Raw genomic sequence first — 26,138 nt, forward strand, 5'->3', positions numbered from 1 at the left:
GAGCATGATAAAACATTGCAAAGTTGATGCACCTTTGGGGAAATGGAAAATAAGCAAATAACTCCAAGTATAGTTGAGGAAGAAATCTTCCAAGGAAATCGTCTTTTCTGTCAAATGGACCCTTCTTCTAAATCATCTGGATAGCTTTATTAACTATCCATATCGTTTCCAGACACTTCTTCAAATAGTGACCTCCTCCCTACTCTCACTCATTCAATTACAGCAATAAAATAAAATGAATGCATGCTTCTTACACCACAGGCCTGGTGACAGGGGCTGAGATGCAATAGTGGATGAGCATTGGCCCTGCCTCTAAGGGTATCTAGTTTTAGCAGTTAGATGAGTCAATGACAATATAATGTGGTTAGTACTGTGATGGAAGTACTAAGAACAGGAAGGAAAGAAGGAAGGACAGATGAATGGACAGATAGAAAGAAGAAAATCAGAGGAGCTTTCATCTAGCCCTGGAAGGAAAGCTTCTAGATTAAGGAAGGCTTTCCAGGGGTAATCACGTATAATAAGGCCTTCAGAAAAGTCAGACTAAGGAGCCCGACTGAGCTACTGGCCCAGGATTTACTTCTAAGGCAGAGAGAAGCAAAAGGAAGTGAAAGTCGTGTAATTCTAGGATATGTTCTTTGGAGGAAACTTAAGAAGACAAGAAATGTAATTTCAAGATTATAATGTGTAATAGTCCATTGAACCCCAATTATTGGCTCCCTCTTTATAATATTTCTATTTCAAGTCTGCTCCCTTCTCTCCAGTTATTAAGTTCACATTTCTAGGGACATGGTAATTAGACCATAAACGACTTAGATTCCTAACCTGGTAAAAGACAAATGGTATAAATAGAATAGTACTGTGTTCATTTAAAACAACCAAATATGAAACTAGAAATCAGAAGAGAAACTAGAGATAGAAAAATTTTAGGCTACCTCCTCTGTTTAACGGCAACCCACTCATCTATGTCGGGTGTTTCTCTATACTTCATCACAACCAAACCCAACCATAAGAGTCAACCAACCTATCTCAAAATCAATGAGATTTAGAACTTTCAGACAATCTTAAGAAGCTTTTGTTTGCAAGTTACTTAGAGAAGAAATACTGGAAGTTCTGCACTTGTTTCAGCCAGCCAGAATTCAATATTTCTCTGCCCTCCCGTTAGTGCTCATTCATCAGTACACATGTGGGGAAATTGGTTCATTTCAACATAAAAAACTGAAAATGATGGACTGTATATGCACTAAAGTATGAAGTGCACACCTGTATTAATGCAACAGCATCACTAAGGCCAACGAGGAAGCTCGGGGTGTAGACCCCACCACACACAACAAAACACACATGCACACACATGGGCACACACCATACGCATATTGACAGTGGCCCAGTTGAATGCCCCTACTGAATGGTCTTGTTGCAAAACTGTGTGGTTTGTGACTAGGGCACCTAATGCCAGGAAGTGCGGATCACTCCGTGTATGTCAGAAGTACTAGACAGATGCAAACGACCTGCATTCTTGGCAAGAATGACTCATGACTTAGTGCCAAAGGGGCCTATAACTTTGTGGAAAGGCTTATGACTCTCAAAACATGACAATATCTAATCTGGTGTCTTAAAGAAAAAAAGAAAAGGAGAGGGAGAACCTTCAGCTATTACCTATCCCCCAGGAACTGAAGGAGGATGGGAATTGATAAGATGTGTCACAAGAGGGCTTCTAGCCTGACTCTCCGTGGTCCCTGGAGCAGCCACTTCACGTTGGGCAAGAGCCAACTTGAAGTGAGATGGAATGAGGTGAGATGATGTTCCTGGCCTCCTTTCCAGTTCTTTTATGCCACCTCTCCTTGAAAGCCAGGAAAAATTAATCCCAAAGCTCTCCATTTCCAATGGAATGGGTGACCCTTATAACTGAGTCTTGTTTACCAGTCGCGGCTGTACATTTTTAGTTTCTTCCCCTTCACCCAGCATCTAAGACAATGTTCTGGATACGACAGACACTTAATAAAAGTTCTTTTGGCCCTAGCTGGTTTGGCTCAGTGGATAGAGTGTCAGCCTGTGGACAAACGGTCCTGGTTCGATTCCAGTCAAAGGCATGTACCTTGGTTGCAGGCTCCTCCCCGGCCACGGCCCTAGTCAGGGTGCATGCAGGAGGCAACCAATCAATATGTTTTTCTCACATCAATGTTGGAAAGCTGGGAAAGGAACAGGAAGTACAAATGAAGAGAAGTTTCAGTTCTTTTCTTAGCTTTGGTTTTAATGCAGAGACCATGCCCTGATCTCCCACAGGAGAGGGAACTTGGTAGGGAAGATGTGATGATGTCATTGCCCCCCTCCAACTTCCTTCTCTTTTCACCTCCTTTTCTAAGTCCCTTAAAATAGGAAGGTCCTACTAACAGCCAGATGGTGGTCACTTGAAGCGTAACTTGTGGTCTCAACCAAAAAATCAGGTCAAGTCAGAACTCCCCCTCCCCCTCCACACCCCACTTCTGCACTCTCCCCCCCTCCCCCCACCCCCTCAGCAATAGCCAGCACAGGACTCCAGTCAGCATTTGAAAATGCTGGAGGAAAAAAATAATACTACGTGCTAAGTACATAAACATAAGGAGATGGTAAGTACCATGAATTTACAATCCCACCTCTGCAACATACCCCATAAAATTATTCTCAGCTGTATATTTACGTAAGTCAAAAAAATTCTGACTTTGGAGGGCATTTTTATAGTTTACAATTTACCGTGGGAACACCCATCTGGGTTAAGGCACAACTTCATGTTTCACAGCAGTGGAAAAAACTTCACTTCTGTATCTCAAGTGCCACCTGAATATCAACAACTGTGCAGCAGCTGACTGTCCTTCTAGACAGATATTATGAAATTAACTTGGGAGTCAAGTTCAGTGAGAAGTGACTAATCTCAAATCATCTGGCCCCGAATAAGGACTTGGATCAATTTTTTTTTTTTTACAACAGCTAGTCAAATAATGGGTACACAGTAGGTACTTAATAAGTACTTGCTGATTGAGAGGTCACATGGTGAGTTCCACAGAGGATGGGCATTGGAGTCTGATGACCTGGGTTGAAAATGTCCGAATCACCAGCTGGCTTCCCAGCTACCTTAAGAGGTGAGGGGGGAAAACCTAGCAAAAGAAAGCCCAAGGAAAGAGATGACAGGCAATTAAAAGGGTAACACCAGAAATCAGCAAAATAAAAAACAAATATGCAATAATCTGCAAAGCTCAAGTTTGGTTTTTAGAAAAAGTTTGCAAAATCGACAAACTTCTAGTAAGAATGACCAAGAGAGTAGCTACCAATAAACAATATTAGAAATAAAGAGGGAACAATTACAGATGCTACAGAGAAGAAAGGGGGCATCATGACTACATGCCTAAAAATAAGAAGATATGATGCATAACTTTATGTCACTACATTTTAAAATATAAACTAAATAGATTGACTTCTAGAAAACTCAGTAGCTTGAAATCTTCCCTCAAAAAGAATGCCAAGCCAAGATGGTTTTACAGGCAACTCTCCCAAATATCAAAGATATAAGCATCCCATTCCTACACAATCTATTCCAGATTATTGAAAAGAAAAAAATGAGAAGGGGCACACTCTCTTTCTAACTCAGTTTATGAAGCAAGAATAATCTTGATAGTAAAAATTTAAAATGTCATTGCAAAATAGAAAAATTACAGGCAAAAATACACTCAAATACTTATGTAAACATTCCTTAAATTAGCAAACCAAGTCAAAATGAAATTTCCTTAAACCAGCCACAAACAGAACGTGTTCGTAGCGGCACTGTTAGTAATAAATAATGGAAACAACCCAAATGCCTATCAATAGTAAACTGGATATTAGAAATTAATGGTGCATTCATATATCAGATTATATGCCGCAATGAAAATCAATGAAATACAGCTACCAGGAATAACATGGGTGAATCACTGGAGTGTAATATCGAAAGAGGGAGTCATGAAAGAAGACATGTAATCCAATTCCACAGGATGTCTAAAAACATGCAGAATTGATTACATATGTGTAATACAACTATAAAAAGAAACACACACAAAAACAAATTACAAAATCCAGGATGGTGCTCTCTCAAAGGGAAAAGATCAGGGAGGGGCACATAAGAAAAAACAAAAGTAACCGCAATGCTCTATACTTCCCAAGCATTCTTTTATAGCTATTTAATACTTAATTTTAAAAATTCAAAACATCGAATCGAATGAACAAAAGCCAGCTCCTAGCGCGGTTCTCTTCCATCTCACATTCTCTAAATGTGTTCACAGTGTGAGAAGGGGAACTGTGGCTCACCACAGCAATAGGTGAGAGTTTTCTCCAAGCTCCCCTGAATGTTGATTTTTTTGAAAGAAATCCAGAAATATATGCCAAATAGAGTTATTTCCTAATGTTGATTTTGCTCTGTCATTTCAATAAGCATGTTTCAATTTTACCATAGTCCACCCACAACTAAGAAAACTTGAAAGCTATTTAAGCTTTGCAAAGTCCGTCAAACATCACAAACTGTCCAATGATTTTGGAATTTACCCAGTCCAAATAGCACAGACAAAAAAAAAAAAAAAAAATTGCTTGACTTAGCTTCAACTGTCAGTTTAACCTTTTGTATTATTGTTGCAACTTGTCACCCTTAACTACCATAATAACACAACCTTCCTACCTGGGTCACTAACTACTGGTTCATTGGAAGTGGAGGGGGGTGGCAAGAATCAGTGGTGCCACTGAAATGATAACTGTATGACAGGCCAAAAGAAGTATTCAGAAATAGTTCCATGACAACATAGCTTTAGGCAACAAAGGACTCTAAGACTCTCTATGTTCTGGTGGTAATAAATGCTAAATGGCCGAGAGGGAGCAGTTCTATTTATTCCAGTTTCTGACGGAGACCTGTTCTTTCCATTCTAACTCAGATTGTGTTGTTGTTTTTAATCTTTACCTGAGGATATGTGTTTAGTGTTGTTTTTTTTCTTTTTAGAGAGAGAGAGAGAGAGGGGAAAAGAAAGAAACATTGATGTGAGAAACATAGATCAGTTGCCTGCTGTACACACCCAGACAGGGGGATCAAACCTGCAACCTAGGTGTGTGCCCTGACCAGGAATCAAACCTGCCACCTTTTGGTGTATGGGACGACACTCCAACCAACTGAGCTACCTGCCTAGAGCTCTTAGATTATTTTGAGAGATTAAAATGATTTAAGTAAATCCATAAGTATAAATAATATGTTTGGGTAATACATTTGAATAAAACATATTATTTCAGCTTGATTGAGGTGTACTGGACATGTAAAATGACAAGATATTTAAAATATGCATCTTGGTGATTTGATATACATATACATTGTGAAAGGATTCCCCCATCTAGTTAATTAACTCATCCATCACCATATGCATTTATCTTTTTTGGGGGGGAGAGGGAGGGCTGAGAACATTTAAGTTCTTCTCTCAGCAAATTTCAATTATACAGTACAACCTCATCAATATAGTCACCATGTTTACATTAGCTCCTCAGACCTCGTCCATCTTATAACTGAAACTTTGTACCCTGTTACCATCCTCTCCCTATTTCTCCCACACCCCAATCCCAGCAACCACTTTCTACTCAGTTTCTATGGCTTGACTTTTCTTAGACTCCATGTATAAGTGATATCATGCAGTATTTGTTTTTCTCTGTCTGGCTTATTTTAGGTCTATTCTTTTTAAAGTATTCCAGCCCATGTCCTCACAAGCAGTATAATCTTCCTAAAAACGAATTCGTTGTTATTTAAGTTGTATAAAACCATATATAGTTTGCATTTTACACTATACAAAACTTAACCAGTAAATAAGGCACATCGTCAAATATTTTATCTTCAGAGCATACCTAAACTAAAAGATTTACTCGTGTTTAGCTGAACAAAATACCAATTTAAACTTACTCTACTTACCAAGAAACCAGACCTATTCCAAGTCTCAGATGACCTCAAGTGAATAGCTCTGGGCTTGCTTCACTTTGGATTATGTAAATGTATCACTAGAGTAATTTGATTTGATAGTATGTGTTTTAAATGACAAATAGATGAAAACATCTTTTTAAAAGTACTGCTGAAAAGACACTATGATACATACAATTGAAACTGATGTCAAGAACCAGGTGTCAGGACAACTGGTCCTATCCCTGTAGCTAGCAGTATCTTAGGCAAGTAATTGCCTCTTTGAACCTTATTCATTAATCAACTCTGAGGGGCTGGAATAGGTCATCACTAAGCTCCCTTCCAAATTTAGAGTTTTATGAACAGTAAGCCAGGGTCAGAGAGGGGAAGTGATAACTTCTTAAGAGAAAAGGGCATACTCGCAAAGGGACAGAGGGCAATATTTATAATTTGTAGAACATTAATTGTGTGAGGCTAAGAGCATAGACTAAACTTAAGGAAAGAATGTAGTCTCTGAGCACAGAAAATCCTTTGAAGAATTTTGTCTGGGACAGTCATATGGAAACTGGAATTAAACAGTGACTTAGAAAGTATCATTACTTATAAGGCATAGAGGTTTTTATGCACCACAACAAAAGTACACTATAGAACACCTTTTGTAAGTAAAAGCATACAAAGAGATATTTATAAAAATTGTACTTTTATTTATCTATGTCCAAATAATGTTCATTTGTAGTGAAGTGTTCCAAATAGCTAGAATTTTCTAACTCATAGACGTGTCTATAAAAATAAGCACGTGCCACAATTTCAGAAGTATGTTTTCATATAAAATAAAATTCATTATATATTTTCAGCTAACATTAATAGATGCCCACATCAGACACTGAGTCCCTCAAATAATGAACTTGCTTCACAGATGATGATGATGGGCTGAGAAGATACTGCTCTGAGTAGAAATTCAATTAGTGAAAATAGATTTGAGATCTGCTGTTGAGTGCTGAAGAGTACAGAACGTTGTGCTCAAATGAACATGCCAGAAAGGATTTGCTCTAATTTGCATTGCGAGATCCTTTTGTGTTTTAAAATTCAATTTGATTCAATATTGAACTAAATCGTGCAAGTGTCAAAATTAAATGTAATAAAGGCATTTGATTTAACATGGGATTTCTGGGATAAGAGCTCAGGCATATAATCTCAACAGCAACCGATTCCAGAGCTTAATCACTGTTTTAAGACTCACTCCATCACAAGCACTCTAGAATGTCATAATTGTCATGGGAGATTGAACAGTCATCTTGAAGTAGAGGCTTGCAGAGTGTCATTTTATGATTGTGTTCTTTTCATCAAAATCCTTTGGGCCCTAGCCAGTTTGGCTCAGTGATAAAAGCGTCAGACCATGGACTGAAGGGTCCTGGGTTCAATTCCAGTCAAGGTTCTGGTTGCAGACTCCATCCCCAGCCTGGTCATGGTGCATGTGGGAGGCAACCAATCAATGTATCTCTCCTCCTACTTGCCATTCCCTCTAAAAATCAATGGAAATATCCTTGAGTGAGGATAAACAACAACAACAACAAAAATCCTCTGGGCTCTTCTTTTATACTATATTTTTTTCAACCCACGTGCCTTCATGCTTCCCAGATATTCTACTGTCTCTTCTTCCTCAGTGTTCATGGTGATGGGGACACTCGCATTGGCTTAATGGTCGTCCTAGCTGTCCTTCAAGCCAGCACAGTGCTGCTGAACAAAACTTGGCAGCATTCCATCTCCTCTCCAGAATCACCATTCATCCAGTGGATGGTGACATATTGACAAACTCCTTCACTCATTCATCCCAATGTGTGTATCAATTAGGCCAGCGGTTCTCAACCTGTGGGTCGCAAACCTTTGGGGGTCGAACGACCCTTTCACAGGGGTCGCCTAAGACCATCGGAAAACACATATATAATTACATATTGTTTTTGTGATTCATCACTATGCTTTAATTATGTTCAATTTGTAACAATGAAAATACATCCTGCATGTCAGATATTTACATGACGATTCATAACAGCAGCAAAATTACAGTTATGAAGTAGCAACGAAAATAATTTTATGGTTGGGGGTCACCACAACATGAAGAACTGTATTAAAGGGTCGCGGCATTAGGAAGGTTGAGAACCACTGAATTAGGCCAAACCACATTTATTTATAACTGTCATCCCCAAAATCCTACTTAAGTTCTGAAATCAGCTTGACTTTAGTACTAAGTTACTAAGTCATTAGTGTCTTCAAACCATTTTATGAAACACGAGCTATCTGACCGCTACAGGGGGATACAAAGGATGACACGAGATTTCCCTTGAGGCACTTGGATAGAGTTAGAGGAATAGGACCACAAGGCAAGGAATCATGTAAGGCAGTGAGTATTCGATCAGTGGGGCAGATAATAGGTGCTAGCGAAGTTCTCCCTGTGGCCTTCCTGGTAGGGGTCAGATTATAAAGCTTGTTCTCTTGAAGAAGCAAGATAATTTGAACAGGTGAGGAATGGGTGTTCCAGGTGTATTAAAAGGCCAAAGACGTGCACATAAAACTTCTGTTGGACTTGGGCAGGAGGGGTGGTGCAGCAAGGTTGGGGGAAAGGAGGCTTATGCTCGAGAATAGTAGGAAACCAGACACAACCACTCAGTCTCTTCAGAATGAAGTGTTCCATCTGTTGGACAGTAGCAGTGCCACTGAAAGATTTTAAGCAGAAACTGTGTTTAAAGATGATTTATCGGTCACATGGAGAAGGAGATGGCAGTAATTGGCAAAAGGAAGATCAACGAACAGCCTTGTGGGAATGTTTTATATGAGTCCCAAATTAGGGCGGCAGCAAGGAAATACAGAAGAGATGCTGGCAATTGAGTATGAAGAGGGTGAGTCAGAGTGCCTGAGTCACCGAATTTCACAAGGGCTCTGTATTCCTAATAAATATGTTTCTTAAAGTTTCAATAGTAAATTCCCACATCCACGTAGTGAGTGAATAAGTTAGTACTTCACACAAAAGCACCAATCCGTTTTACTCAAATGCTTCGATTTTGAGTGCAAACATCTTTAAGCGGCACCAACACGCATGCCCCGAGCTTTTTCCTGCATGGGCATGTTTGCAAATCTACCTAAGGATGGAGGGTGGACATATCTCAGAGCCTGTACCAGGCGCTAGGCCCTTGGCCAATGGCCAGGGATACAGAGAGAGAAGACAGCCTGTGCCTTCTTCACAGTCAGCCGGGTCTTCAATGACCACAGCCAGGCTGCTGACTTCCCACTTGTGTCTCCATGGCAGATTTTGCTCCCACTTTCCGACCTTGCCCGGGCATCTAAGAGACTTCCTCGCCTGGCTGTCCCAGATGTCTCCTTCTCAACATCTGCAATGCTGGACATCAACCGCTCTCCCGGGAACCTACTCCTTCTCCCGCAAGGTCTCCACCGCAGAGAATGGCAGAAAGGAGGGCACTTCCTTGGGTTTCCCGCCTCCCTCCCCACATTATCTACCCTTAATTTCTGTTGATTCTACTTCCTGGATGTCTCTCTAGTCCAGCCACCTTTCGCCATCTCTACAGTCACCTCTTCCGTGCAAGCTACCACTATCTGTTGCCTGTCAAAGCTTCCTAAGTGGCCTCCTGGCACCTCAGCCTGCAAGCCTCCCACCCACTGACCACACACCAGCCAGTGTGACCTTTCTGAAATGAATCTATGACTGAGTTGCTTATCTGCTTGAAACCCTTTAATGGTTTCCTGCTGCTGCTGTTAGAATAAAGTGCAAATCCCTTAATATGCATTGCAAAGCCCTTTACAACCTGGATCACGCCCATCTTCCCATCCTCACTTGGCTTCTATCTCCTCTCTAAGCACCAGTCCCACAAAATCCTTTCCGTTCTGCTAATGGTCCATGCTCCCTCTTCTTGGCCCCCTCCTATCCTCCTCTGCCTGCCAGAAACACTTTCCCCCTTCCCTGCAAGTTCCCATGCCAAGAAATGATTACCCTGAGCTGCAAGGACAGATGCACATTAATAATGACCATTATTCCACATTGCATGTGTTCAGCCCTCTACATTTGCTAAGAGTTTTAACTATATCCCTCTAAACTACAATGTGGTATAAATGCAATATCTTGCAAACAAAGTGCTGAAGAATAGGACTGAATTTGGGCCATCAGAACCATCTTGGAATGCCGTGGTTTTATGTAAGTTCCCATTTTGTGTCAGTGGACAGTTAGATCCTGGCCTTCCCTCATCAGAGACAAGGGATTGGAGAGTAGTTCCAAAGGACAGGGTCAGCAGGTGCTCTAGTGCTGGGGGCCAGCCCCAGCGGTCCAGGGGTTCCCCCAGCACTCTAGGCACATGTCATGCAATGAGCTGGCTATTTAGTCCAGTGTGTTGGCGAAAATGTTTCTGCTCAAGATGAACCGTGGAGTTTTATTATGGCTGTTCAATGAAGAGGTGCCAGAAGTAATGCACACACCTCTGTGCTCCTTAGAAGTGTAAATCATCTTTGAGGCAGCCAGAGGCAGCTTCCTCTCTTGAAGGAAGAAGGAACAGAGAGCCATCTCTGTCCTTACCTAACTTACGACATTTTGTCCAAGAACAGGCTGTAATCAGGCCCTTCGTCAGGGTTAAATAGGAAAAGAACCCAACCCACAAGGAGAAACAAGAGAAGCAATTCTGGATTCAAAATAAATGGACATAGATACCAAGTCCAGTTCGAACCCAGAACTCCCGGGGCAAGTGGGCTGCTTTGTGGTGGGATTTGAGCATTAAGGGACATTTGCTGGGAACTGACATCCTTGGTGGAACTTACCAGGAAGGCAATGAAATGATCTCCCCTCGAATATCCCTTGAGGGCTTTATGCTACAGTGTCAGACAGAGAAATACAACACTGTAGGATCTCACTTACATTTGAGATCTTAAAAATAAAAAACCAAACTCATAGAAACAGAGAACAGATTGGTAGCTGCAGAAGCAGGGGGTAGAAGGTGGAGGAAATGAGTGAAAGGGGGTCAAAGGTATAAATTTCCAATTATAAAATGCATTCTGGGGGTGTAATATGCTACAGGTGACCACAGTTGACAATACTGTACTGTATATTAAACGCTGCCAAGAGAGTAGATCCTAAAAGTTCTCCTCACAAGATAAAATTATAAGTATGTGAGGTGATAGAAGTTAACTAAAATTTTTGTGGTGATCATTATGTACTATATACGTATATCAAATCATGATGTCATACCCCTCAAAGGAATACAATATTATAAGTCAACTAGAGGCCCAGTGCACAAATTTGTGCACAGGTGGGATCAGGTCAGAGTGGGCTGGGCCTATCAGGAGTAGGAGATGGCGGAGGTTGGCCAGCCAGCCCACCCTGATTGGGCCTGATCAGGGCCGGTGACTGGGGGAAGGGGCCATGGGTGATTGGCCGGCAGGCCCCACCCTCAATTGAGGTTGGGGGCCAATTGGGGGCTGGGCCAGCCATGGGGAGGGGCTGTGTGCAGTGGGCTGGCTGGCCCCTACCCTGAATGTGGTGGGGGTGCCGATGGGGGGCGAGCAGCCTGAGGGCAGGGCCATGGGTGGTTAGCTGGCTGGCCCTGCCCCTGATCGGGGTGGGGGACCGATCTGGGTGGGCCAGGCGGGGGGGGAGGGGCTGCAGACCAATCAGGGTGGTGGGGGGTCCATAGGGGTCAGGGCCGGCTGGGGGGAGGGGCTGCAGGAGGTTGGCTGGCCAGCCCTGCCCCTTATTGGGGTGGGAGGTGTGATCAGGGGTTGGGCGGCCAGGGGGAGGGGCTGCAGGAGGTTGCCAGGCTGGCCCTGACCCCTATTGGGGTGGGGGGGGGGGGTTCTCAGGGATGGGTTGGCCCCGGGGGAGGGACTGTGGGCCTATCATGGTGGGGTGGGCTGGCCGGGGGCGGGGGGGGGGGGCGGGGGGGGGCGGGAAGTGAGGGGGATTTGGCCAGGCGGTCCTGATCTTGATCGAGGTGGGAGAGTTCAATTAGGGGCGGACAGGCAGGGAAAGGGGCCAGGAAGTTGGCCGGCCGGCCCCACCCCCTAATCAGGCCGGTTCGCTGGCCACAGTGGGTGTCATAGCGACCAGTCGTTACAGTCATTATGGTTGTTACAGTCGCTGGCTTTTTATATGTATAGACTAGAGGCCCGGTGCACAAAAATTTGTGCACTCGGGGGGGAAGAGGGGGTCCCTCAGCCCGGCCTGTGCCCTCTCGCAGTCTGGGACCCCTCGGGAGATAATGACCTGCTGGCTTAGGCCTGCTCCTGAGTGGCAGAGGGCAGGCCCAATCCCTAGGTGCAGCCCCTGGTCAGGCTCAGAGCAGGGCCGATTGGGGAGTTGGGGCGCCGCCCCGTCATGCACAGAGCAGGGCAGATTGGGAGGTTGCGATGCCACCTTCAGTCACGCTCAGGGTAGGGCTGATTGGGGGGTTGGGGCACCGCCCCCTGTCACACTCAAGGCAGGTTCAATGGGGAGGTTGCGGCGCCACCCCCTGTGATGCACAGAGCAGGGCCAATCAGGGGGTTGGGGCGCTGCCCCCTGTCACTCACAGAGCAGGGCCCATCAGGGGGTTGGGGCACTGCCCCCTGTCACTCACAGAGCAGGGCCAATCAGGGGGTTGGGGCACTGCCCCCCCCCTCATCACGCACAGAGCAGGGCCCATCAGGGGGTTGGGGAGCTCCCCCCTGTCACGCACAGAGTAGGGCCCATCAGGGGGTTGGGGAGCTGCCCCCTGTCACGCACAGAGTAGGGCCGATAGGGGAGTTAGGGCACCGCCCCCTGTCACCCACAGAGCAGGGCCAATCAGGGGGTTGGGGCGCCCCCACTGTCACACTCAGGGCAGGGCCGATGGGGAGGTTATGGCTCTACCCCGTCACACACAGAGCAGGGCCCGTGGGGGGGGGGGGGGGTTGGGGCACCACCCCCTGTCACACACAGAGCAGGGCCGATCAGGGGGTTGGGACACCACACCCTGTCACACACAGAGCCGCAGGGCGATCAGGGGGTTTGGGCGCTGCCCCCTGTCATGCTGATCTGGTGCCAGGAGGCCTCGTGGCTCCGCTTATCCCTGTGCTGGGAGGCATATTACCCTTTTACTATATAGGATAGAGGCCTGGGGGCTGGCTGGTTTGCCCTGAAGGGTGTCCTGGATCAGGGTGGGGGTCCCCACTGGGGTGCCTGGCCAGCCTGGATGAGGGGATGATGGCTGTTTGCAGCTGGTCACACACCCTTCAGGGTGGGGGTCCCCACTGGGGTGCCTGGCCAGTCTGGGTGAGGGGCTGAGGACTGCTTTCAGGCTAGGGGTTTTGACTGAAGCTCCCAACCACTCCTTTTTTTCTTTTTTTTTTTTTCTTCTGGGCCAGCTTTAGCTCTGGCTCTAGCTCTGAGGCTTCCGCTGCTGGTTTGTTTGCCGTTCTATAATCGAAACAATGTATAACTTCAGCTCTGAGATCCCAGCCGGCTATATTTGTTAGAATGTTTCAAACTGCCAGCTCAGAGTCCGGCAAGTCAGGCGGGGAACGTTGGAGTCTGCAGTCACTGGAGCAAGCAAGCCTCACGTTCGCTTCCAGCTGCCTGGCTGCCGGCTGCCATCTTGGCTGACAGTTAATTTGCATAAGGATACGCTGATTAGCCAATCGGAAGGGTAGCGGTCATACGCCAATTACCATGTTTCTCTTTTATTAGTGTAGATTATATCTCAATAAAACTGGGGGGAGGGGAAGATCCCTGAGGACTTGTGAGTGGATGGGATCAACAGTAGCCCAGCCTCCGCTGCTAGAATATCTCAGACCTACTTCTCAACAGAGGGGCCTGGTGGCCTGAGCCAATGGCGCCAGAGAAGCAGGGAGACAGCACTGACTCTCGCTACCTGGGGCAGAAGTCAGCAGCCTCCTGAAGGCCCCTCAGGGTTTCTGGCCTGTATCACAGCCCTAACATTACATCTATTTATAAACTCTCCTGGTAACCGTGAAATGAATAATAGTCAACTAGGAGTCTGCGAAACCTCTCATTGAATAACAGGTAGAGATGGAAACAAATTTTAAAAAACGATTCTGTGAAGATGAGTGGTGCTTTGTGCTGTCAAAAACACAGACACAGAGGAGAGAAGGGAAAGACCCATGAGCTCATCGGCACGGGACAGGCAAGGACCATTCCCTACAGTGTTCTGATGGTCCCTGGCTCGGATTAGAGCTACTGCCAAGTCACATGAAGCCTGCAGGAAGCATCAGTGAGGAAAAGAGGCTTCTGGACAGAGGAATGCGACATAGAAGCAGGGCAATGTGACTAGACCTCATTATCTTAGTGCCTTTGAGAGCATACTGGAGAGCAGAGCTGGTTTGAATCGACTCAAACCTACCATAAATGGAGTCTAAAGGCAGGCTAGCGACTCCCCAGAGAAATTCCTATTATGTCCATGGAAGGGGAATGAAGCAAGTCCCATCTGGCTGGGCCCAGAATATCCTTTGCTTAGGGAAGCTTGTGGTGGTTGCTTTTAGTGCCGACTGCATGTCTGTACTAGACCAGAGCCCGGACACAGAGGTGGAAGCGCACTGGAAAATGAGCCAGATAGAGCAGGCGGTGCTGGGCGAGCCTTTGTCTCTAAGACATCTAAACCACAAGGCAAGATATTAATTAGGTACCATTTTTATAAAGTCCCCAACTGATTATGAGACAATATTATGACTAATGTTGCTCAGAGTTGCTATAGCAAAATACAGTGACCTTATCTTTTTCCATTGGTCTATCCATATGCAAGCTAACATCAAAAACTGGCTGGCGATTTTTTTTCTCTGTGGGGCTGACACTCTCGGGGAAACCCCAGAACTTTAAAGTAAGTGCACAATGAAACTGGCCCTATTAGGAAATAAAGGCACGGGGGGTGAGGTGATAACTCCAATGTTACCTGCTCAAGAGACTGAAGTACTGGGCTCCCTTCTTCACGATGTAGTGACCTCTAGCTACTCTCTATCACATTAACTTTCAGAACTAAGTTATCTTGTGAAGTAGGTGTAACTGGAGGCTTCATGGAGTCCAGAAAACCAGCATTCACATCCATTCAGCAAAAGCGTGACATATCAGAATGAAAAGTCTTTATTCTAGACATAAATTACATCCATACCTTGAGCACAGTGGTCTGAAGCTACACTGCTACAGGTGTGGTCCATGAACCTGCGATACCACCAGCCCTGGCAGTTTGTCAGAAGAACAAAATGTAGGGCCTGCAACAGACCCAGTCCATCCGAATAGCTGGGAATGGAGCCCCCAAATCTGCATTTAAGTTCTCTAGGTCAGTGGTCGCCAACCGGTGGCCCATGAGGTCCAAAGGTTGGCGACTGCTGCTCTAGGTGATTCTTATGCATCTTAAAGTTTTGAGTAACTCGTATTCGGAAATAAAGAAGGGAATAAACAATAAATGTCATAAGGACTAGGATTTTGTCAGGGACAAGTGACATGTTCTTGCTGTCATTTAGACTTTTAATAATCAGGGAAAAGAAGGAGGATGAATTATATGCAAAATTGCACGTGCGAAGAAGGCGCCTCAAATGCGTGCCTACAGGTGCCATCAGATACCTGCTCCACATTCTGTCTCACCGAGGCCTCTGGACCGGGCTAAACAGTCAGTACGTTGGCCTCGCTCCCTGAGTGCAAGACTCTTGCTTAGCTTGGGGACAAGAGGGCAGAGGTGCGTACCCTGGTTCAGATGCCGGATGCAGTCGCTCAGGAGAGCGTGGAACTTCTTCTGCTCAGCGGCCTCCTGGAAGCAGAAGTAGGCGTGCCTGAGGAACGGCTGCCACAGGTACACGGGGAAATCCTTCGGCGGGACCACAAAGGGCGGGGTGCTCTCCTTCTCATTGGATGCTACGGAAATATGGAAAACACAAAGATGTTTGGTACTGTGCGTCTGTTATTTAAAATACTTATTTCAGGCTGTGAAGGGAACTTTCTAGGGCAGTGACGGCGAACCTATGACACGCGTGTCAGAGGTGACACGCGAACTCATTTTTTTGGTTGATTTTTCTTTGTTAAATGGCATTTAAATATATAAAATAAATATCAAAAATATAAGTCTTTGTTTTACTACGGTTGCAAATATCAAAAAATTTCTATATGTGACACGGCACCAGAGTTAAGTAAAGGTTCGCCATCACTGCTCTAGGGCCATGGGATGGAAAGGTGGTGAGAGATGTCTAGGGGAGGAGGGACTGAGTCTCCAGGCTCCTCCCACATCTCTCCACCAGCTTCACCTATCTCCCGCCAGCAGGTGGCCTCACCTCCTACCCCCCAGGGATAAACAAGGCCATCGGACACAATCTTTCCCAACCTCCTCACATCAACGAAATGCACCAACAAAGCTCCCTCTTCCCTAGTGGTCCTCTGCAAGCCACTCTGTCCAGCTGTGCAGACCGCCCCCCTTCTCTCCCCCAGGCCCCGTGTCACCAGGTCTGCTCTGGGCCCTGCACTCTCTCCCTCCTCCCTGTCACTTGTTGTCTTCTTGCCATCAACCCCTGTTCTCACCTCAGTCTGGTTCCTGCCGCTCCAGCCCAGAAACCAAATTGCTGAGGTCACTAATGCCCCCCTGACTGTCAGCCTGTGGCTTCTTCTTTATTATCTATCCTTTGAACATGATCTGAAACGTCTGATGCTGCTAACCATACCTTCTTCTGGAAACATTCTCTTCCCATGACTCCCAGGAGCTCGTCTCTCTGGTGTCCTTCATGCTTTTAAAAACTGCTTCTTCTTTGTCACCTTTTCTGGTTCCTCTGTACCTTCTCTCCACCATCCCCCCCCTCCTCCCCCTGCCCCCCCCCCACCCCGTTAAGTGTTGGAGCTCGTTCCCTGTTCTGTACTGGTTTCCACTCTCAAGTCTCCACTCTCCCCAGGTGTGGTCACTGACTCCACGACTTTGCATATCACTTCTGCAGTTCATAGTAACTTTCTCCCTTCCCTTCCATCATGATTTTCCACAGAAAATTCTCATTCATCCTTCAAAAGTCCACTCAACAGCCCCCTGCTCTGCGGTGCCTTTGCTGACACCTCCCTCTGCCACCAGACAGACGTGGGTGCTCCCTACCTTGTTCTCCCAAAAGATTGTAATGATCTGTTTCCATGTCTGGCACCCACTCTCAGGGTGAGGGGCACCGTCTCAGATAAGCTCCCTCACTGATTATCCCCAGGAAGCTACACCACTGCCCGAGGGCCCCCAGAAGATGGAGATTGCATCTGACAAATCTTTGTATCCTCCGCACATGGCACAGTCATGGAACCTAGTAGATGCTGGACTATAGTTTGTTGAATGAATAAATGTGCTACATTGTCCCAGGACATTTTAAAAGCCTTGAACAATGGGGACTTTTACCTCTTCCCTCAAAATCAATTCCCAGAGACTCATGTAAAGCCACCCCACTCAGATCCTGTTAGTCTCTAGCTACCTCTCATTTAACCTTTTACAGAAATTTTCCAGATGCCATTAGTCTGAATTTTTTTCTGAGTTGAGTCACAAGGATATCACAAACGATCTACTGTAGAATGTTCTATTTTTAAAACTCAGAAGGCCACAGATATAATGAAGAAAAAAAAAAGTCATTGAAATGCCTCAATCCGAAGCCCTGAACCAAATGGCATTAGTCACACTGGACTCGTGTTTTTTATTCCTTTTCATTCCTTCCGATATGATATCAACAATAAATCAATAAGTATATTGTGTTCTGAATGATTTCATTGGAAAGTCCTTTTGGAGAGATTCTGAAGGGTCAGCATGTTGATATTCCCATTTCCAGAGCCCCGGTGACATATAAGTAGATGTTGAAAGAAAATATAATAATATGTATAGTGCACATAAAGTGTTGTTTTAGCCTGAATTACTTAATAATAGTTTGTTTAATCTAGGTTTATGGTCCATGTACTAATCTAATAATAGTGTTATTAAAAACACTATGCTAAGCATTCCTCACCAAAAGAACAATGGAAAAACTGACTATATTTTCTCCGTAAATTCTAATAAAATGATTATACCCATTAATAAGAACCGGCGCTCTCTTCAAGAAACCAAGTAATTACTGTGGAGCATGATTTACACAAAGCCAGATGGGATTATTACATTATCCACAGTTCATGAATCTCTATGCGATGCACTACTTGGCCTATATAGGCATATTATCCATCACTTTCTCTACATGGAAAACATAGAATGAACGAAAACCCAAGTATACTGGAGATGGAGAGATCCTTCTAGATTTTTAAGTTCAAGGCCCTGGAGTTGGAGGAACAGTAAGCAGAGAGGATTAGTAACACTAGGGGAACACTTGTTAAATGGCATAGTTAGAACTAGATAGAAACCCAGTCTTCCAATTCTCAGTTCCATGCTCTTTCCATGGCAGCATTCAGCTATTATTTATAAATACGCTAATTAATGCACTGCTTTTTTACACCCTAGCTATGAGTTACTGTAACGCTTGTTAAAAACATTTTGTCGATTTAGGATACTCTAGTGCCCATCTTCCTAACATTAGAAAAAATAATATTCCCTGACATGCTTACTGAAAGATGAGGTTGTACCTTTCAAAGACAGGGCCCTGTCTACTTCTGCTGTCTGTGGAGCTATGAAAGCCACCAATATATTCCCCAAACCTCCAGATGTCTAACCAGCGGCCCATTTTTGAAGCACTAGAAACGTAACAACTGAGGTGTGTATTACTGAATGTGGTTTAAAATAACAGAAGTGGTACAATGTTTACCTAAATTAGGGCAATCACATCTCCCATGTGTCTGTGGTGTGCATGTGCCTGACCCAGAGGCCCTCAACTTCAGCAACTATCGATATTGTGCGCCAGGTAATTCTTCATTGTCAGACTGTTCTGTGCATTGCAGTAGGTTTAACAGAAGCACGGGCCTCTACCCACTAAGTGCCTGCAGCGCCATCCTCCCAAGCTGTGACAACCAAAAATGTCTCCAGACGCAGCCAAATGTCCCTGGAGAGTGAAATGCTCCTCCCCCGGTTGAGAGCGGCTGGTCTCCCTAAGCAGAGCAGGTCTAAGAATTTGCCTTGGGAAAGAATGCTCAGCCACTCACCAAGAGGGTCTGGGAAATGCCTGTCCGATAATAGATTGTATTCCTCTTCGGAGGTTAACACTTTGCCACCAGCTGGAAGGATTCGGCTTTTAGGAGCAGCTCCTCTCTGATAGGCCTGGGAAAGGAAAGGCATAAAGGAATGATTATTTTCCCCCTTTTGGATTTTTTTGAAAAATATCCAGAATATTAGAAATAGACAGACAGACAACTCAGAGATAAGCAATTCCCACACTATGTCACTGAGTAAGAGCCATTTATTTAAAAAATGTGTTTTGTGTAACTGCTACTTGCGAGGTCTTACTTTAGTACTTTTGTGTGATGTTCACAACATGGGAAGTCAGAGTCCCTAATCTCAGGGCGATTCATGAAGGAAAGCATCATCTTAGTAACTTCCTGCGCCCCGGCACCTGAGTCATTCTAATAACCACAAGGGTGATGATGCAGATAGACATTCACGACACAACATGTGCAGACCGATGACTAATGAGACTGTGGGACAGGTAACTACAGTCATGGTTGCCATGGATTGTCACCAAAAACATAAAAATGTTGCTGTGATAAATATGCCACTACTTTGCCCTCTGACACGAAACTGGTTGTTTTTTTGGGGGGGGGGTTGTTGTTGTTGTTGTTTGCTTGCTTTATATATTTTTATTGATATCAGATAGAGGAAGGGAGAGGGAAAGAAACATCAATGACGAGAGAGAATCATTGATGGACTGCCTCCTGCACACCTCATACTGGGGATTGAGCCTGCAACCCAGGCATACGCCCAGACCCAGAATCGAACCCTGACTTCCTAGTTCATGGGTCAATGCTCAACCACTGAGCCTCACTGGCCGGGCGGGCATGAGACTGTTTTGCAGTCCAATGATCTGGGATGGAATAGCAAGGTCATGACATCAGAACAAATTCTGGCCAGCAGACAAACAGCTCTGCTGTTGGGGAAACGTACAAGAGGTGTGAGCATTGCTAAGGCACTAAAGTATTTGTTAAGCAGATAAGCCCGCAAGGACATACAGATAAGATAAAATTTAAGTGTGTGCGTCTGATGGCAGGGATTAAGTCAAGGCAAAATGTAGAAAATAACAGGCTGAAAGCAAGTTGAGAATGGAAACCAAGCCACTGTGGGACCCAAATGTAGCGGGTACTCTTGGGAATAACTAAAAATAATTGATTGGGGCAACGTGATCAGGATAAGAAGAACACATTCTCCCTCAATAAGGTAGTGACTGAAGAGACCCAAACAAAACAAACTCCCGTATCTAAGAAGGTTGTTTTCACAGTTGTGAAATCCACTAATCAACTGCGTAAGCACATCAGGGGTGCAGAGCCTAACAGACAAGAATCGAAAGCTGTGTGGTTTTGAAAAAGTTCAGAAGCAGTTTGATTGAGATTGCTAAATTGTGTTAAATCTAAATTATGTTATTTGTTATAACAGGCCCCAATCTGGGCTTTTATGAGCACTGCATCCTTTAATCCTAAAAACAGCACTACGAATTAGTTATTATCTCCCTTTTGTAAATGAGAAAACGGGTTAAATAACCTACCGATGGCCCATCGGTGAGTAGGTGACAAACCCAGGACTCATACCTGGGTCTGTCTAGCCCAGTGCAACCGTACAGGAAGTACAAATTAAATTATTATCCAATGAGAATGCTTCATTTTTTCCTACTTAATTACCATCCAAAACCGAACCCCCAGTAAAATAATAGGCAATTTATAGGTACTTAATGTGTAACTCTTGGGTGTAATTTTTAAAAACACTCTTCTCTAAATAAAAGAAATATTAAAACTTGGAGGAATTATGGCAAACTACATGCCATTTTTTAAATTTCCAAGTTTCTAACACTTGTTTATTACCAAATTCAGTAATCATATCTTTAAAATACATATCTTAAAAATCCAAACTGGACCATTTGAAAATGATGAGCAAAATAGTTTTTAATACTTTATTATTATCTAATTCAGTAACCGTATCTGAAAAATCCAGTTTCACTTGAAAATAATGAGCAAATAAATTGAAAGTTGAGGGAGAAAGCTTTAAAACACTAAAAAGAGGAAAAACACCAGTTTTGATTCAAAATGAAACTTCAATTAGCGCCAAATATGGTTAAAACCATAATAAATATAAGAGGAAGCTCTGTGAGTGTTTCCTCCCAATTTTTTAGTAGTAATCATACTGACAACTGCTCTACATCGGGCTCTGCCAGTGCTTGGCCATGTGCTGAGGGCTTCAATACACTCATTTGTTTGATCCTCATAGCAACATCATGAGGAAGGGAGCATGCTCACCATTTCACAGATGAGAAAGGTGAGGCTCAAGGAGATTTATGACTTAGGAAAGGACACATCTATAATTGATAAAGGTGTGGTTCAAAGTCCACAATATTAACCATTCTGCAACATTACCTCTTCTCAAGCTTCCCTGAGAGGACACTGTCCCATGTCATACAAAATAAAGGTGACTTGAGCGTCAACCGATGAACCAAGAGGTCACCAGCTTGATTCCTGGTCAGGGCACATGCCCGGGGTTACAAGCTCGATCCCCAGTAGAGGGTGTGCAGGAGGCAACAATTGATGATGTTTCTCTCTTGTCAATGTTTCTATCTCTCTATCCCTTCCCCTTCCTCTCTCTGTAAAATCAATAAAAACATATTTTTTAAAAATAAATAAAGGTGACTTATTATCGTTATTATTTGTAGTGTATTGATAATTTGCTACAGAGAGCAAATCAAGTGTTGAATAAAATCCTAATATAGGTAAGTCGAGAAAACATTAGCTTAATGAATGTTGCAAAGAATAAGACTACTCAAGGCAGCATTGCCTGATGGCCTGAGGAATAAGTTTATATTGTACTTTATTTCTATTTTCCATCAGAAATGGGAAGGAAGGAAACACATTGGTCTGTTGCCTGAAGTCTCCTCCTATCGGTTTAGTGTCAAGAGAGCAAAGTGGGATTTTTTGGTTGTTTTTATTTTTAATATTTTTTTCTTTTCTTTTTTTTTTAAAATTTTGTTTTATTGCTTAAAATATTACAAAGAGTGGTACATATGTCTCCTTTTTATTTTCCCCCTTGACCTTCCCCCGGCCTCCCCTACCCCCCCGTGTCTTGTGTCCATTGGTTATGCTGATATGCATGCATTGATTTCAGAGAGGAAGTTGGTTAGAGCATTATCCTGTGAACCTATGGGTTGTGGATTTAATTCTCAGTCAAAGCACAAACCCAGGTTGCGGTTCCATCCCATCAGGACACATATGGGTAGCAACCCATAGATATTTCTCTCTCACCTGGATGTTTCTGTCTTTCTCTAGAATCAATGAAAAACATATCCTCAGGTGAGGATTAAAATGAATGAATGAATGAATGAATGAATGAACAAATGAATGAATAATGTGTAGGGAGACTTGGAGACACAGAGCAAAGGGAGGGGCAGTGGGGCAGCGACTGAGAAAGACCTTGAATCTGAATGGTCATAGGAAAGGCTCCTGCACTGGACACGAGGCATAACCTGTTTTCACACTCACTTGCAATGAGTTGTTCAAAGTCTATCTTGCCCACTAGACTGCAAACATCTGTCTGCAATATGCCCAGACCCTTCATGATATGCGGCATTACCAGTAATAGGCGCTCAGTAAACATCTGTTAATGGAAATGTGTGCCTGCTAGAGAGTGAGTGCTGATTGAAAGAACCAATCCTGAAGAAGACAACCAACACACCCAATCTTTAAGAGTATTGGGAGAAGCCCGGGGTAACAAGGAAATATCCTACCTCTTTGTTCTCATAGCTCTCCACAGCAAAATCATTTTTAACCACCACATATCTCTCCTTCCATTTCTTCATATCTTCGGCAAACTGGCATAGTTCTGCTTCATACAAAACGGTTCCAGGATCCAATGGTGGCTTAAAGAAGATGAATACAATTAGTGATGGCCACAAAAGATAACATACCATGCTACCACTAGGTCTGTCCCTGGCATTTCAAGGAATATTTCAGGAAACTGACATCCTGGAGAAATGGTTGCTTCTTCCCCTCCCTCCACACTTCCCTTTCCCACCCTCCTGATCAGATGCAAATATTTGTCTTATTGATATTTTTGTGGCTTTCATTTCCCTCCATGGTGCCACAGAAACAAAGCTATGTCTGGCATACACGTGGCACTTAATAAATCCTTGATAAACTCTGTGGAAGAGAGGGAGGGAAGCAATTAAGTTGTACACATCTATCCCAACACCAGGAATATGCCTCATTTTAAGTCCTGAAAAACAGGAAAATTAACAGGCTGTTCCCCTATTCATCACAGCTTCAGGCAGCCTCAAAAGTCAGGCTCAATGGCTCTGGCTTGGCTCAGTGGATAGAGCATTGGCCTGCGGACTGAAGAGTCCTGGGTTCGATTCCGGTCAAGGGCACATGCCCAGGTTGCAGGCTCGGTCCCTGGTGAGAGGGTGTGAGGGAAGCAGCTGATCAATGATTCTCTCTCATCATTGATATGTCTCTCTCTCTCTCCCTCTCCTTTCCTCTCTGAAATCAATAAAAATATATATATATTTAAAAATGTCAGACTCACTGGTTTTCCCAGGCCCCAAAGCCCTGGGAGCCAGGCTGTAAACACTGAGCCTGTTCTCAAGGAGACCCCGTTGGCTTTCCAATCAAAGAATAGCAGGCAAACCAGCACAGCCCAGTTCTGCCTCTACTTAAAAGTTTGAGGGTTTTTTTCATTAACTGGTGGCATAGATGCTGTAGGAGAGTCTCTGTAAGATTTCCACTTAGGTCTCCCACGGGGCTACTCGTGGAAGGAACCATTCCCGTCCTGCCTCACAGAGCAATTCCTAATTTATCTCAAAATATGGAAATGGATCTTCTGTCTTTTACATGAATTTACATCTACTTTTGTGGGGAGCCGATATAGGATTAAGCCTCGGACTGACCTGTTGGCAAAGTCACAAACAAGTCCCAGCTTAGAGGGCACAGTCCTCTTAAGCATAATTAGGCTTGACCTTATGATGCTCCCTAGATCTTACCCGGGAAGCTAATGGGCTGAGGAAAGTGCAGCAAGAACAAGAACAAAAACAAGTGAAACTCACAAGAACAAAACCAAGTGAAACTCACAAGAACAGTGTAACTTTGGTAACTACTACCTTGTTTACCTCTGACTATAAAATAAAGGCTCAGCTTGCCTCGGGATCTTTTCTCTGTGGCCTCAGCCAGGCACAGGAAGATCCACGGAGACTAAAGAGAGCTAGAGAGTTCTGAACGCTGTCTCCGTGTAAAACGTTCTTCGCCGACTCCGTCCACACCTTTGGGAACCCCTGGCCTGCTGAGGCTGGACCCTGGCATACTTTCCTTTTATTAAAGATCATAATGCCTTTAGAAACTCGTTCCTCCACTTTCAAGCAACGTTTACAGGAACCACCCAGAGAGGATAGAACTGCTCATCTTTTTCAGGGATGAAATAAATTCCCTTCCAAATCCCAGGGCTTAATGTTCTGTCCTCACAAATAACACTTAAAATAAACACCTGATTGTAGTCTACAGGTCCTACGTAGTCTAGTCCCTACCTGTCACTCCATAGTCATTTCTCATCCCTTCTCCCTTGCTTGCACTGCTCTCAGCACACCAGCCTTCCCAATGCGCCTGTGGCTACCTCACGGTTTCTGTACTTGCTGTGCCATCTGCCTGGACCAATCTTCCCACAGATAGGCACACAGCCTACATTTATTTCACTCCAGTTCCTGCTCAAATGTCACCTCCACAGAGGGGTTCTCTGACCATCTACTCTAAAAGAGGACTCCGGCTCTATTTTTCTTTGTAGGATTTATTATCACCTGATAGTCATTTTTTTATTGTCTGTCTCCTACATTTGAATATAAACAGGGAGCAGAGAATTCGTCTGGTTCCCCAGTTCTTGGCATAGGGCCTGGCACATAGTAGGTGTCAATCATTATTGGTTGAAGTCGTGAATAATTATTATAATAGAGAAAAGGAGAAAGAATAAGTTAGGGGATTAGAAGAGAAAATCATATTTGATCAATGACCAAAATAAAAATGACAGTAGTATGAGGCACTAAAATTATGACTTTGTAAACTGAACTTCACTACAGCAAGTCAAATTGGCTGATATCAATGTGAGGAAAACATAATAAAACTGGATCATGTTCGTTTTCTTAATATGGATTACACCACATATGTTCTAACTTCCAGGTAAATAAGACTTTTTTGAGCATGAAATAATCTGAGAACACATTTTTTAAAAAATTTGCCATTCAGATGAATGTTTCTTTCAGATATATTATCCTATATAATAAAAGCCTAATATGTTAAGTGTCCGGTCATCCGTTCAACCAATCAAAGCATAGTATGTATGCTAATGATATGCTAAGGCCGCTCAACCACTCCCTATGATGTGCACTGACCACCTGGGGGTAGGTTAGCTTGCTGCTGAGGTCCGGCCAATCGGGACTGAGCTGGATGGGCCAGCCATGCCCTGGAGCCCTCCCGTGGTCCATCCCCGCTGACCAACCTCCTGCATCCCTTCCCGGCCCTGATCGTGCACCAGTGGGGTCCCTCAGCCTGGCCTGCGCCCTCTCGCAATCCAGGACCCCTCGGAGGATGTTGGAGAGCCAATTTTGGCCCGATTCCACAGGCCAGGCTGAGGGACCCCACTGGTGCACGAATTCGTGCACCGGGCCTCTAGTGAATTATAAAGCATTACTCAGTGGGAAAAAGATATAAAGCCAAATGGTCATGGGCTACCTTGGTCTTCAAAAATTGTGATGTTAAATCTCTCTGTTGTTCTACTTCACTGCGCACATGATTGCAGAAGGCCACAGAGTACTGGCGACTGTAGAAGGGACTGAAGTTTTTGATTGCAGCCTCAGTTTTCCCTGGAAAAACATGAATATTAGAATTTAGACATGTAGCATCTCTCACAGAATAGACACATATCTATATAATTCATATACACTCCTCCAGTCTCCCTAACACCACCGTTTCCCAGAAATGCATTACTCCACATGTGCTGAGAACCTTGATACATGCTACGCATGCCTTTATCTCTCCCTCCCCTTCTGAGGTCATCCTGAGAGATTCTGCTGTCCTTAAGGACCATCCATCTAGTAACCAACAGAATTT

General features: G+C 44.2%; 1 protein-coding gene across 3 annotated transcripts in view; it reads right to left on the reverse strand.

The window, feature by feature from the left end:
* The window catches only part of NIBAN1 (niban apoptosis regulator 1), a 128,420-nt gene that overhangs the window by 52,475 nt on the left and 49,807 nt on the right, over nt 1-26,138 (reverse strand). For all 3 annotated transcript variants that reach the window (XM_070396909.1, XM_070396906.1, XM_070396907.1), the window contains exons 2-5: nt 25,761-25,891; nt 22,778-22,909; nt 19,005-19,119; nt 15,627-15,794 (exon numbers count right to left, since the gene is read on the reverse strand). In XM_070396909.1, coding sequence (XP_070253010.1) covers nt 15,627-15,794; nt 19,005-19,119; nt 22,778-22,849 — 355 coding nt within the window. In that variant the 5' untranslated portion in view covers nt 22,850-22,909; nt 25,761-25,891. The remainder of the gene's footprint in view (nt 1-15,626; nt 15,795-19,004; nt 19,120-22,777; nt 22,910-25,760; nt 25,892-26,138) is intronic.

The sequence above is a fragment of the Myotis yumanensis genome, unplaced genomic scaffold (genome assembly GCF_028538775.1).
Source record: "Myotis yumanensis isolate MYYU_CA2020_CCGP unplaced genomic scaffold, mMyoYum1.0.hap1 SCAF_17, whole genome shotgun sequence".
In the NCBI taxonomy this organism is placed as follows: Eukaryota; Metazoa; Chordata; class Mammalia; order Chiroptera; family Vespertilionidae; genus Myotis; species Myotis yumanensis.